The sequence below is a fragment of the Schistocerca nitens genome, chromosome 4, assembly GCF_023898315.1.
Source record: "Schistocerca nitens isolate TAMUIC-IGC-003100 chromosome 4, iqSchNite1.1, whole genome shotgun sequence".
Taxonomy (NCBI): Eukaryota; Metazoa; Arthropoda; class Insecta; order Orthoptera; family Acrididae; genus Schistocerca; species Schistocerca nitens.
Genome location: NC_064617.1, coordinates 956,169,534 through 956,183,521, shown reverse-complemented (window position 1 = coordinate 956,183,521; position 13,988 = coordinate 956,169,534). Strand labels below are relative to the sequence as shown.

The window sequence follows — 13,988 nt, the reverse complement described above, 5'->3', positions numbered from 1 at the left end:
CCCATTACTAAACAGTTAAAAAAAAACTTAATTTTAGTTTTGACAGACCTCTGCTGACATAGTTACTAGGCATTGCCAATTCAACTGAATGTACCTAAATTGACACTTTTGATGCTCCCATTACCAAACTATGTCAATGTAAACAAGTGTCAATATGCAATCCAAGAAAATTAGTACCAGCAATACATCACAACTGCAAATAGCAATCAATATATCACAAAGCTTTTTTTATCAGTTTTATTATACAATCTGCTAGTTAAGTCTCACTTGCTCAACAGCTGATAAAATAGTGTGGTTAAAGAATACAAAACAACTTTAAGACACTAACTCAACATTTCTCCTCCGAAGTTTAAGAGCTTTATAACATGTAAGAGAAATGAAAATTAACTTTTTTCTTTCAATTATATCAAGCAAGTATACAATCACTCAAAGTTATTTTTATTAAACTTTGATTTTGATTCTATTCACATACAATGAGAGTAAATTTTTATAGAACTGATGTTGCAAATGCACATCAAAATGTCCATGAAGACTGCTGCCGCTGCTTGGAGGATTCAGGGGTACAGCTACTGCAACATGAAATGCAAGAAGAAATTTTCAATACTGAATCAGAAGAATTATATAAAGTTAGTCTTACTTATTAGCTGTGCTCAAATTTCAAGACATGTGAACAAATTTACTTACTAACATTAATACACAAAGGACATATTAATAAGGCTTGGTGAATTATAGTTCAGTAGGTTTCTGCTCTCCCAATAATGATACTAAATACAAATGCTAATATAAATATTGGCACATATCCAAACTGTTCTTAAGTGGTCCAAATTTCTACTTGTGCACCTTGACCACCTGTTTTCTTTCATTCCGCTGTTTCTTGAAAGCTACCAGTCTTGTTGCATAACCATGTTAACACCATTTAAGTGCCCTACCAAAGATATCTAGTACATAATACCCCATTCTCACACTTTTATAAGCACTTCTGACAAACATTTTTCCACAAACTGCAGTATTACTTTCCACTTAACAAAAACAGGCAAATGCAAGATCTTTTTGAGTCTAATTTAATAGTCAGGATGACCATCATTCATTATAATTTGTGTGCAATGTCACATCAGTCTGCAGTTCTGGCAATACAAGTGATTGTGTCCTAGACTAAATTCTAATACACTGTTAGTGAAATGAAAAACGAAGCTTGCAGAGTATATTTATTCTCTGGGAGCTGTTAACATAAATAATGAAAATAAAAACAGAAGGAAAATTGTAGCTTGTTAAGGAGAAGAGTCATATTTCAATGAAGGGTGATCAAACAAATACAATGACAAAATATAAGTGGAAGGGGCAAGGGGGACATGAAATAAAAATTCTACAAATCTCACTACTTATCTCAGTGCCGATAAGTGTCATATTTCAATTTGTGTCAACCCACAGGCGAGAGATGAGGGTTCAATAGCCAGCTGACATTGAAATATGCTTCACAATGGGGTTAATAAGAGTATAAACAATGAAGGGGTGATAAGATGATGATCCCTGCCCCTGTCCACATTTTCTTGCCTGGGGAACTTTGGCTGGATTTCTTTGTGTGCTTCCTTTCAATCTGAAACAAAAATATTTTTCTATCTTTTTTAGAGCTGCTTTTGCTAGACTACCAAAACAATGCCATCCTTAGGCCTAAGCACTATGCACACTTCATTATCTTAAGTATCCGGAAACCTACTAATGGAAATTAATAGGAGGGATGTCCACACTTCCCCTTTATGATGGCTTGACCTCTGTGGAGACACTTTCAATTAGGTGTCTGAATGAGCTTGAAATGGCAGCCCATTATCCTTCAACAGCTGACACAGAGATGGCTGGAACAATGTTGACATTCTGACATCCCAAAGATATTCTTGTGTGTGTTCAGGTAAGTCCATTTCAGGATTGTTACTGTCCACAAAAGATTGCCACACATATGCTGCTTTATGAAAGGCTGCACTGTCATGTTAGCACAACCAATCTCCAAACTGTTACTCTAATGTACGAAGTACACAAAGCTGTAAAATTTGTCCACTGCTTCTGCATTCATATTTTGTTTAAAAAACACCCCCGTACTGTACCACCACCACCACCACCACCACCACCGTATTTCACTCTTGGAACTACACACAATGGAAGGAAACTTCCTCAAAGCATTCTATAAAACCCTAACTCTTCCATCTGGTTGCCTCATGACACTGTGCAATTAACCACAGCAAATTACTTTTTTTCAGTCATCCATCATCTCAAGCACCGTTCAGCACTGGCTACAAATGTGTGGCTCTGAGGAGCTACTTCACCACTTTCTCATTCATTTAAGTCCCTGTGCTCAACCACTGCGATATCTGGACTGCCGGTAGCAGTCTTAACTCTTGAGCGATTCCTTCCACTTACTTCAAGTGACTTTTTACAACCACCCTTTGCACTGTTCGACAGTCCCTGTACATCAGTGCATGAGGTCTAGCTGGTCTAGTTTTAGCTGTGGTTGTTCCTTCAAATTTCCACCTCACAACCACATAACTGATGGCCGACTTTGGCAGCTTTCAAATGGCTCTGAGCACTATGGGACTCAACTGCTGAGGTCATTAGTCCCTTGGCAGCTTTACAAGGACTGAAATGTCCCTGATGGATTTGTTACTCTTAGGTAGCATCCAATCATAGTGCGCTTTCAAAAGGCACTGAGCTCTTCTGAGTGATACATTCTACTGTTACTGTTTCTCCACTGATAACACAGTATTCTGCACCTCCTTTGATAATAGCAAGTACACTTCTCTTGGCACATGGTTGTCAGTTCCGTATCACATGGGCACATTTGGATAGTATTTAATAAATAGTGTACGAGAGTAACATGGGCAATTTTTCTGAAATTCATTCTGGACAAGCTGCACAGATCAGGCGAAGCAAGCTATTTTTTATGTACATCCTCCTGACTGAAGGTTTGAGGGACTTTGGCCATTCACTTACGTAACAAAATGGAACACCTACAGCCATGCTTTTGATATTATTTATGGCTACAGTTGGTAGCTGATGGCTGGAGAGAGAACATCGTCGTTACCGTCAACAGAAACCAGTATACAGGTGCCCCACTGATGGGTTTGTGTCTACCATTGGAGTTAACCACCTCCCCCCCCCCCATTCCAGTTAAGGCCTGAAGGTGGTGTACTGCTTCACCAAAACTGGTAGCCAGATAGTAAATAATGTCAAAAGAACAGTGGTAGGTGTTCCATTTTATTACAAAAGCAAGGTATGCCCTGCATACATGCTCGGAGGGCAACTAGCATGGAGGGTGCCACCTCCACTTCCCTTTTGCATTGCCAGCAAAAATTTTTTTTCATAACAAGCATCAAAGCAAAATTTGAAGAGACTGACTAAACACACATGCAAGCAGAAATTAACATCACAGTGAAATCAAAAAGAGCATTCATCAATGCTTATTATAGTGTTATTTCACTATAGTAGGCTAGTGTTTCATTGGTTTGCAACTTGCAGCAACTGGAGAAGAAACTCCAGTGGCCAAATCCATCAGATTTATACATATTCATAACTAGGGAACAAACATATCTCGGGAAAATTTGAACCTCATAATTTTTCCAAGGCTATACTTAAAAAGGAGGAAACAGAAATTAAGACTGGCATTAAAAAACGAGTTTACTCTTAGGTCATTTGAGGTGGACCAGAAATTCAGATGGAGAAGGAAACCTGATATGCCTTTTTTGAAGTATCCACCCCGGGCCTAAATTTAAGAACCAATAATAAACTCAAGTCCGGATGGCTAGACATGTGATTTGAAACACTTTCCTTTTGAACTGTCTAGTGCTTTAATTGTTGAGCAGCTTTGCTCACAACGAAAAAAAGAAAATCAGATGAATGTGAATATTAATGAGTAAAGCACTGTGCAAACTGAACTATAGAAGATTAAAATTTCCAATGAGTCCCCTCAGAACTATCAGCTTCAAGAAAATTTAAAGATACTTTAAACAGGCAAGCTATCTGTTGGGAACTCACAGCACATCTTCAAGGTACTCATTAAGATGGCTGCACATTACACTGTACAAATAATGGCTAAGTCTGCATAACCCTTATGTAGAGGCATTACTTTCTTTGATGACACAGAGAACTGTGAATGATGTTCCTTCTATGAGTTGCCTTGTCCAAAAATCTGAGCATTGTATGCACACAAATTTTTACGTCAGTTACTGACATAAGACAATTTATCATCAGGTATACTAGAAGGTTGCTGTATGTAAGACAGTTTATCACGAGGAAAACTATAAGTACACAGTATGTAGTTTGTCTCACACAGCTTCCAAACAGAAGCTATTTGCGTAACATGGCACACTCACCATTTTGCTACAAAAACTACTTAAAAGCTTCTATTTATCTCCACAATTGCAGCACCTTTGAGATAACTCACAGCATGTGTGTTACAACAACCCTCTCTTCAATTTGTAGCTAAACTTCTGTATTTGTATAGACAAAAGGCTAGCTGTGGTAGCACCTTTTTCAAATGATCTAACTAGTTTTGAATCCTCACAGATGATGTGCCTTTTGCAGAAAAACATTGGAATCAAACAGTTTGTCGAGATATTAATTCCGAAAAAAATTAAAGGAAACTGATTTCTAGTGGTATATGGAGTATGGAATATGTAGCAGTTTCCAAGGTGGTTGTTAGGTTGAGACCCAAGTGCACATTTCGAATTAATGGCATCTGATTCCACCTGTCTGCTTTTGTTTTTGTTCACATTTGTTGGCATGTGTATGTAGTGACATCATCATCATTTTGTATATATTCGAAGTAGCCGTTTCTGCCATATTGATGGTGTCATGGGTCAACGCAGACAGGTGGAATCTGACACTTCTGTAATGCCCTGAAACAAACAGCAATGACTTTCACAATCACTGTCCCTCACATCTGATGTTCCTTTTGGAATGTCAACATTTCTATATCATGTCTTAAATATTTATATTTCATACCTTCCTACCAACAATGTCACATTCACCAGTTCTGAAATAATTCACTCAGCAGTTCTGCCATGTTATGCAGTAGTCAACATGTCTAGCAACAGGTACATAATATCCTCCCCCCCCCCTCTTCCACATATTGCAAGTAGATTATGTACCATAAATGAATAAAAAATGCACCAAGACTCAGATTAGTCTCATGTGTAATGCAGCTTTTTTGAATTTACCTTAAGGTATTAATTACTTAAAATGTGAAGTGCAGTAAATATGAAGAGAATGTAAACCTGGGAACTGCTTCAGACCACTTATTTTGTATTCACATAAAGTGGTTTCACTAAATCACAACCAAACTGATAGCTTATAACCCCCCCCCCCCCTTACACTGCAGCCAAAACCAAGATATCAGTAGGACACACTAAGGAACTAAATGTCGCGTCTAATAATTAGAGGGAGGACTGCAATAACTACTGTCTACCACTACAGACAGCCTTTCAAACCCATCAATACAATTTTTTATTCGTAACTACTTAATATTCTGCCTTGCTAAAATGCAATGCCATTTGCCAATTTAAATGTCCTTCATAACGCCTTATCTTTGTCATTTCCTACTACAATGGAAAACAATTTAACAAAACCAACTATGTTAATTATTTCATTTACCATGTACACCACCATAAAATAATTTTAAGAGATTTTATGATTTTCAATTAAGAATGTACTAGGCTAATCATAATCCGACAAATGATACAGGATGCACGGACTAATATACACATTAACCAATATCCTTCAGACAACACTGTTTCTGGCTGCTGCTTGCAACTATACACCATAATGTAACTTCCAACGACATTGCCTTCACTGCTTGCAAATGCAGAAACCATTCAATTTTTAACTTTCCACCACACACAAACACAAGGTTTAGTATAGTGTTACTGTGTCTTGAGTAACTCAACAGAAAAAACCAACTGACACTGTTGTAAACTCATTTTCCTAAATTTACTTTGATACAGACTAAGATGTTCACTCCAACCAACAATCTTAGCAGTTATGAATTGAGAAAAACGGAAACACATTTAGTGTCCCCCATAGTTATTAAGGATTGTATCCTTAAAATATTTGATTAAAAGTTAAACCGAAGAGACTACGCTACTCAGATCTAAGTATCAAGTAGCGTTTCTGGGACCGAAAAGGCCATGACTAAATTCTAACAATTATTGAACTGTAGCTACACTTAGAAGTCAACCCTACAGGTAATGCAAATAAATATAGTCACCATATACACGCTATTCTATATTTTTAAGCATTTAATGTAAAAAACTACATGCAAAGATAGTGGTTCCAGGAAAATCATAACAGTAACATTAACTACGAGACAATAGCAACAAACGAATAATTTCGAAGTTAAGTAGAGAAGGATTTTTTAAAAATTAAGAATACCTCTTCACGGCAAAATAACTGAGCCTTCAGATTCTTCAATTCTCCTTGTCCTTGTTTGTTGCTTCCGCCTTATTTTCTTTGGATTTTTCTTCCTGTTTTCCGTCACCTGCGGATCCATCTGCGTCCTTCCCCTTGGATTTATCTGATATTACTGCAACCTCTTCCTTACTTGCCTCGTCGAAGTTCTCAACAAGTTCAGGAACTTCGTCGTCTTCTTCAATGCTAGCTTTGCCGCCTGCAGCACTGTTTGCTACACTCGATGCCAGGCGCTTTAATTGAGTCAAACCTTCAGTGCCCAACTGACTTAGAATACCCGGTAACATTTCTGTAATTTGCTTTGTTTCTCCAAGGCCAGTGATGGCAAATGTATTGGCCGCTAAAGACGCTTGGGCTTTAGGATTATTAAAGTGAATTACAGTACCGTCATCCTTGATCATATTTACTTCTTCGATGCCCGGTATAGTATTTACTGAAAGCTTCTTCAACGAACTTTGCAACTTCTTGTCATCAGTAGCTGCGGTTGCATGAACAACCTTCTTCTTCCTTCGCGGTGTGCCTTTCCCTCCAATCCGCACCTGGGCCTGTAGTTTCTTCAACTTTTCTTGGTTCATTTCTGCTGCCTTAACTGCAACAAGACGTAAACTTATTTCACTAACACTTCAGAGAAAACGTCAAAAGAAGATACGCTGCGCGCCGTTACTGCGTACACTGGATGTATACCTTTTTACACACGTGCTCTCACACAAAACCAATTCATGAAGAAAATGGATGCCGGCAGGATTGCCAAAGCAACTCGTTCACAAAGTAAGCAACGTAAGCTGCAATGCATTACAAGATGCGTGATATCGGTCTATGAATCATTATTGGTTTAGCAAATATAATAGTAAATGTGTTACAACAAACAACTTACCCACATATGATTAACACGTACACAAACAATTACTGAGCGTCCCTACAGTTGAAATACGGACTACTACTTCGGAACCATTGGCGTTGCGATCGATCTCACCGGAAGTAACCTACAAGGAGCATAGCGACGCAGTGGTCACAACAAACATTTCGTACAAAGAACAATCACGCCAGCGACTAATTTGTGGGCAATTATTCGTCTGACGATATAGATCTGTTTGTAAATAATAATACATACGAATGAGTGCTACTATTTACTGATTATAAAACCCATTTTGAAAACACATACTAATATTCTACACACTACATATTTTGCGAGATCAAATTTGTAATGCTTTTGGTTGTTGCTCTAAATTTAAGAGATATATCGAAGTCGTGAGAAACGGGTTCCTTAACATTCCAAGTAGGAGATGAAGTATCTCAATAATATTCTGGTAGATAAAAAATAATAATTGACAAGCTAAGACCCATCCTAAGTTACTTTTTTATGTTGCTTGAGATTTAAAATAGAGAAGAATATGACTTCTCTATACATATCCATAATGCTTTTTTTATTACTAGTTTGATATAAAGTATGCGTTTTAGCTGTTGGCACCACTGACAGAATTGTCTGTAACCTCAGCTCAAAGCATAACTGCGAGATGTGACAGTAATGTGTCAGTTGTGATGGGTGTTGCGAGTGGAGGTTAAAGAACCCATGTTTTGTTGTTGTTGTTCATGATGTTATGTTATGCGCGTTGCCGTTTGTAAATATTAGAAACAAAAGAGATTAAATGACAAGCAATAATGTGAGAACGAAGGTTTTATTTTACAAGCCTAAGAAGTGATAATATGCCGTCTAAATCCATTCCGTTAACAAGTAGTAACGACATAGGATCGCAAATTCGATATAGTGTGACATCCCGCGTCTTTACCGCCTGTGATGTGCTGCCTTGCTCTGCTGCGAGTTCTTCTAGGAAGGAAAGCAGTTTTGATCCCCTGAAAAACTCTTTAGCGAAAATGGACCAGTCCTTTCAATATGTTAACAAGGTGCTTCATAATGTCAGTGACAATTCAAGAAGTCAGAGTCTGCCTGACTGTTTAGACACCGTAAAGAAACCTTCCTTTCTAACCCAGGACCACAATCATGTGAGCAGCGAAGTGCTCTCATCTGAAAATGCTAATGTTGCTGCGAATACATTAAAGCCAGATATCCTAAAATCGAATGAAGCTTGGTTCAGGACTTGGCCAGAGAGAGGAACTGAAAAGATTGGTGTCAGCACTACGACCGAGTCTCTCTCGCAGCCAGAGCAGCAAAACGAAATCCTGCACACTGACGTGCCCAGTTCGAACATCTCTACAGGTGAAGGATCTGCAGTAGTCCATAAGGATAGAAACTGCCAGCACAGCGCTGTAACAACGTCCAGTGTCTTATGTCTGGTACCTAATGGCTGCATTGATAGTGTAGACAATATGCATGAGAATGTAAGCTGTCGAACAGTCCCTGTAACAAACGCATATTCCACTTTTTGTAGTGCAAACAGTTGTGAGATTTCAGACGCAAGTGCATCAACAGCATCTGTTCCATTAACACAAATGTTACAGTCTATACCACTGGCATATAGTCCAGTAACTAGACAGTTGCATATAATATGTACAGGTGACAGTCAAAAGAAAGAAAATTATGTTCACACTTCGCCCGTGAAACAGTGTTGTCATTCAGATTATGAAGCTAACATCTGCCGTCCAAAAACAGTGGCAGGAGGGTGTAATTGTGAAACAAAAATAAAAAATGAACTTAATGTGGATCGTGAGGACACAGTAAGCTTTGAATCACCATGTAGTACTCTTCAACGGTTGGGAACGTACGAAAATTGCCAGTCACATACAGATGCTAGTTCTTTTTCTAGTATAGTTTCCAGTTTAAGTGACGCTTCGCCTTCTATGAATGAAGACAACAGTGCAGTGGACGAGGAATCAAGAATTCATAGTGGAGCAGATCACGAGAGTCTCAGTTCAAGTGAATTAAGTGCCTGTGAAGAAACTGGCCCAGCAAAATTCAAACGAAAGGGGATTTCCAGCTTTTTTAGCAGGTAAGTGACATCAAGTTTATGAATTGCTCTTTAAGCGCTAAAGACTTCAAATTAGCCATAATTAGCACCTTATTATTGTTGTAACTAGTATAGTTTCCACAACGGTTTGCTTCGGTAACACTGTGTCAGGCGCTACAAGAGAGAGAAAGAACATCATTTACACAAGGAAAACGGAAAAATATTTGTACTTCTATGGTTTGTCATCGTAAATATTGGGGAGTGTAAACGATGAACTTTGCTACTGAAGTGCATGTAATTATTCTTCAAGACTGTGGTTCTGTGATGTAATATTCACACTTTTTCACAATGAAAATGACAGCAAATCGTTCAACAATACGTACCACAAAAATCGACGTACGTTTTCTTCGCGAATCGTTGTTAAGTGCAGCAGTAATTATTTCCTTTCTATCGAGTTTATTCGGCAAATAGTTTCCCAAAATCTGAGGCTTATCTTTGTTCTAAGGAATTTATATGAAGGTGAAACCAAAGTCTCTCTCTTTCCCAAACTTGTTTTCACTTTTATGGACATGCATAATCTAAACAAGACATAATCTGTGCCCTGATGTATTATGACAGTGACTCTGTAGCACGGGTTCGCAGATGCTGTAACTGTAGTGTATAAGAATTCCGAACGGCGGAATGAGATGATCTGACGTCTATTCACTGTAGATGTTGTAGTGAGGGAAGTTGTAGCTTGTACTGTATAGCTCACTTTTTTATTGGCTCTACATCAAATAAATGGATCGATCATTCATGAATCATTTATACCGATTGTTCTGAAGGCGACTGTTTCTGTATTCTACTAGTGTTTGTTTCATTCTCTGTTTGCGTCTGAGAATGTGACAATCTACGCTTCCAGCAGTGCCTGTTCAAATATATGAATTTTTACTGCACTGGTGTTTTTTTAGTAGTTGAAGAGAAACTATTGGAGGTGTCACGCTGATGTCGATCTTTTTAGCTTCATGAGCACTGGCAATTTCAAATACGTAGATTTTTACCCTTTAAAAATCGCCTCCCTCTAGCCCCTCCTATTTGGAGTTTAAGTTGCCATAAAAGCAGGAAGCCACCGGGGAAAAGTGTAACGAAATCCCAGCAGCTCAAGTGTGATCATTTTAATAGCAAAATTTTGACCGCCGGAGACGACCAAACATTGACGGTATTCTACCAAATCATCAATATTTACACTGAAGAGCCAAAAGTCTGGTACATCTGCCTAATATCGTGTAGGGCCCCCGCGAGCACACAGAAGTGCCGCCAACTCGATGTGGCATGGACTCGACTAATTAGTGCTGGAGGGAATTAACACCATGCGTCCTGCAGGGTTGCCCATAAATCCGTAAGTGTACGAGGGGCTGGAGATCTCTTCTGAACAGCACTTTCCTAGACATGCCAGATATGCTCGATAAAGTTCATGTCTGGGGAGTTTGGTGGCCAGGAGAAGTGCTTAAACTCAGAATATTGTGTTCCTGGAGTCACTCTGGAGCAATTCTGGATCTGTGGGGTGTCGCATTGTCCTGCTGGAATTGCCCAAGTCCATCGGAATGCACATGAATGGATGCAGGGGATCAGATAGGATGGTTACATACGTGTCATCTGTCAGAGTCGCATCTAGACGTATCAGGGGTCCCATATCACTCCATCTGCACACACCACACAGGTTACAGATTCTCCACCAGCTTGAACAGTCCCCTGCTGGCATGCAGGGTCCATGGATTCGTGAGGTTGCCTCCCTACCCGTACACATCCATCTGCTCAATACAATTTGAAACGAGATTCGTCTGACCAGGCAATATGTTTTCAGTCATCAACAATCCAATGTCATTGTTGACGGGCACAGGCGAGGCATAAAATTTTGTGTTGCGCAGTCATCAAGGGTACACGAGTGGTCGTTCAGCTCCGTAAGCCCATATCGATGATGTTTTGTAGAATGGTTCGCACGCTGATACTTGGTGATGGCCCAACATTGAAATCTGCAGCAATTTGCAGAAGGGTTGCACTTCTGTCGCGTTGAACGATTCTCCTCAGCCGTCGTTGGTCCCATTTTTGCAGTATCTTTTTCTGGCCGCAGCGATGTTGGAGATTTGATCTTTACAGGATTCCTGATATTCACGGTATACTTGTGAAATGGTGGCATGGAAAATCCCCACTTCATCGCTGCCTCAGAGACGCAGTGTCCCATCACTCATGCGCTGACTATAACACTGCGTTCAAACTCAGCTAAATCTTGATAACTTGCAGCAGTATGCGATCTAACAACTGTGTCAGACACTTGTCTTACATAGGTGTTGCCAAATGCAGCGCCGTATTATGCCTGTTACGTATCTCTCTATTTGAGTACGCGTGCCTAAACCTGTTTCTTTGGTGCTTCAGTGTGTAACAGCCTTTTGTCAAACAACTCCTTAGTTAGCGAGTGGGCCACACTGGTTAGCCAAGTGGTCTAAGTCGCCGGATCACGGTTCGAGCAACTTCCCCCATCAGTGGTTCGAGTCCTCTCTTGGGCATGGGTGTGTGTGTTGTCCTTAGCGTAAGTTAGTTTAAGTTAGATTAAGTAGTGTGTAAGCCTAGGGACTGATTGATCTTCGCAGTTTGGTCCCATAGGAACTTACCACAAATTAGCGAGTGGGTTGTGATTGTTGTCCACAGGCAAGTACGTATAGGCCACGCAACATACTACAACAAATGTGTAGTGGCTATTGTTGGTGGTTCTTGATGTCAAGATCTTCAGCTTGGTTGCCTGTGAAAGCCTCGGGCCTTTTTTTAATACAAACTTTACGCTGGGGGACACACATCCTCGTAGGGTCAAATGAAAATCCGCTATTTGAAAGCGGCAACAGTGACATGTAAGATGCAGAAGTGGCATCAGATCGAGAGGCTCACCTCGCTGTAAGATGAATAACACATATACCAGCAAATGCTAGGCGGTACCTTACATTGAGATCAGAGCTAAGCAGTAAAACAATATCCAGGGCGCTCTCTTGCTGTCTGCCCCTGAGTACTTTAGGTGTGAGCCCTGAGAATACCAATGTGGAAAAGTACTACTTCCAGTTATGTGATCTTTTGGACACTGATTAGACGGCGAAATTTGTATCAGCTATCGACTGACATCCTCACAGGAGTGACTTGAACGTGCTTTAATTAGATGTTCGGGAACATAGACTTTGGGCAGATCTAAACGGTGTTGGCAGTTCTCTGTGAAGAGGCAACTCCCAGTTCCCGGAAACCATTGTCCAAGAAACAAAAATATGAATACATTTTCAGAGCTGACCGAGGTTTGTGGGAAGGTGACTTCAGTTATCAGGTGATTTCTGGAACTCGAAATGCGCTCCCAAACGTTTCCAATTGGGAAATCTTCTGAGAAGCTACTATCTCGCTCCGGTTCGGCTGATAGTGAAGTTGTACAACAGCCCACCCTACACTATTGGGCAGGGAATGAAAGATGGGAAAAAAAGCCAGCGCATCGCTTATACCAGTGGTAATGGAGCCTGGAAGGAGGTAGAGAATGGATAGAACGCTTAGGCTTGAGGTGAAATAAAGACCAACACTTGATAAAAACTTAAAGTTGGTGACCAGATATGTTTCACCTCACATCTATTACAAATATAGTTCCATCTTTTGTAATTTAACAGCTCCCCCATGTGGTTAACATGCAGATTTCTATCCTTTGCTGTTGCGCACTCCTTGATTATAAACACATCGAAATAACATTTTCTTTACATTTTTTTCTGCCATCGTCTTTTAGAGACTGCAGCAACATTATGTACACCTGGGCCGATGACATATGTTTATTTTCTTAGCAGCAGAACAATTATATGGCTTCGCACCGGGTCTAGTTTGTGGGTGTGATGCACATCTGAGGCACAAATTAAAATTTTGTATTCAAGTTTTCTTCCGGCAAGGACTTCAGAATTGCTGTATGGAGCTAGTGTTCGATCATCCGTCCAAATAAATGTCACAAACGTTCCCCGAAGAAGCCGCATTTGATTTTTACCTTCGTCATGGTCAGTTCTATAATGAAGTCTTCGACAAGGAGGTCTAAAGACTGTGTCATGAGGCGATTTTTGTCGCTGCTACTGGAATAATCGCTCCGTGTGACAACGTACTCCCTGCTACTGACGCGACTAGCAGCAACTAAAAACTAGCGGTGTATGTTGAGTTCTATTAGTCATGTGAGCTAGTCGCAGCTACCGAGCGCAGATGTCTTCTCGTCTGACAGCTCAGTCGCTAGACGCTCTCTTGTTATCAGACGTAGCGGTCAACTAATTTTGTTTGTTCATTGGGTTTATTTTGTTTATGTTTCTTCGCCACCACGACACAGAAGTGGAAAGTAAATGTGTGCCAGTGGCCAGGCAACGATGTCTTGAATTTTTTTATGTTTATCCGAAATATGAAGGGCTGTGGGACACAAGCAACAATAATTCCATGAAGAAGAATGCACAGCAAAATGCTCTCTAAGCTAAAAAATAAAACACACACACATTACCAAGGAATTATGCGAATGACATGGAAATTGGTGGATGTGATGTGCATGTACAGACAACCAAATAATACAGTTTTAGACAAATTGGATGGTTCATTGAAGAGAAAGAGCTTTAC

At 39.9% G+C, this 13,988-nt stretch overlaps 2 protein-coding genes across 7 annotated transcripts in view; one reads left to right on the top strand and one right to left on the bottom strand.

Annotated features, from left to right (window-relative positions):
* Positions 1-417: 417 nt before the first annotated feature.
* LOC126253631 (transcription factor BTF3 homolog 4) overlaps positions 418-13,988 on the bottom strand; it is a 36,799-nt gene continuing 23,228 nt past the window's right edge. The window contains exons 1-4 of one of the 5 annotated variants that reach the window (XM_049955116.1): positions 7,325-7,421; positions 7,135-7,232; positions 6,415-7,056; positions 418-569 (exon numbers count right to left, since the gene is read on the bottom strand). In XM_049955116.1, coding sequence (XP_049811073.1) covers positions 6,450-7,025 — 576 coding nt within the window. In that variant the 5' untranslated portion in view covers positions 7,026-7,056; positions 7,135-7,232; positions 7,325-7,421 and the 3' untranslated portion in view covers positions 418-569; positions 6,415-6,449. Of the gene's footprint in view, positions 570-6,414; positions 7,057-7,134; positions 7,233-7,324; positions 7,478-13,988 lie in introns of those variants that run through there. The other 4 variants (XM_049955114.1, XM_049955113.1, XM_049955112.1 and 1 more) reach the window with 4 other exon arrangements.
* LOC126253629 (TBC1 domain family member 12-like) overlaps positions 8,002-13,988 on the top strand; it is a 355,671-nt gene continuing 349,684 nt past the window's right edge. For both annotated transcript variants that reach the window (XM_049955110.1, XM_049955109.1), the window contains exon 1: positions 8,002-9,395. In XM_049955110.1, the coding sequence (XP_049811067.1) occupies positions 8,155-9,395 (1,241 nt within the window). In that variant the 5' untranslated portion in view covers positions 8,002-8,154. The remainder of the gene's footprint in view (positions 9,396-13,988) is intronic.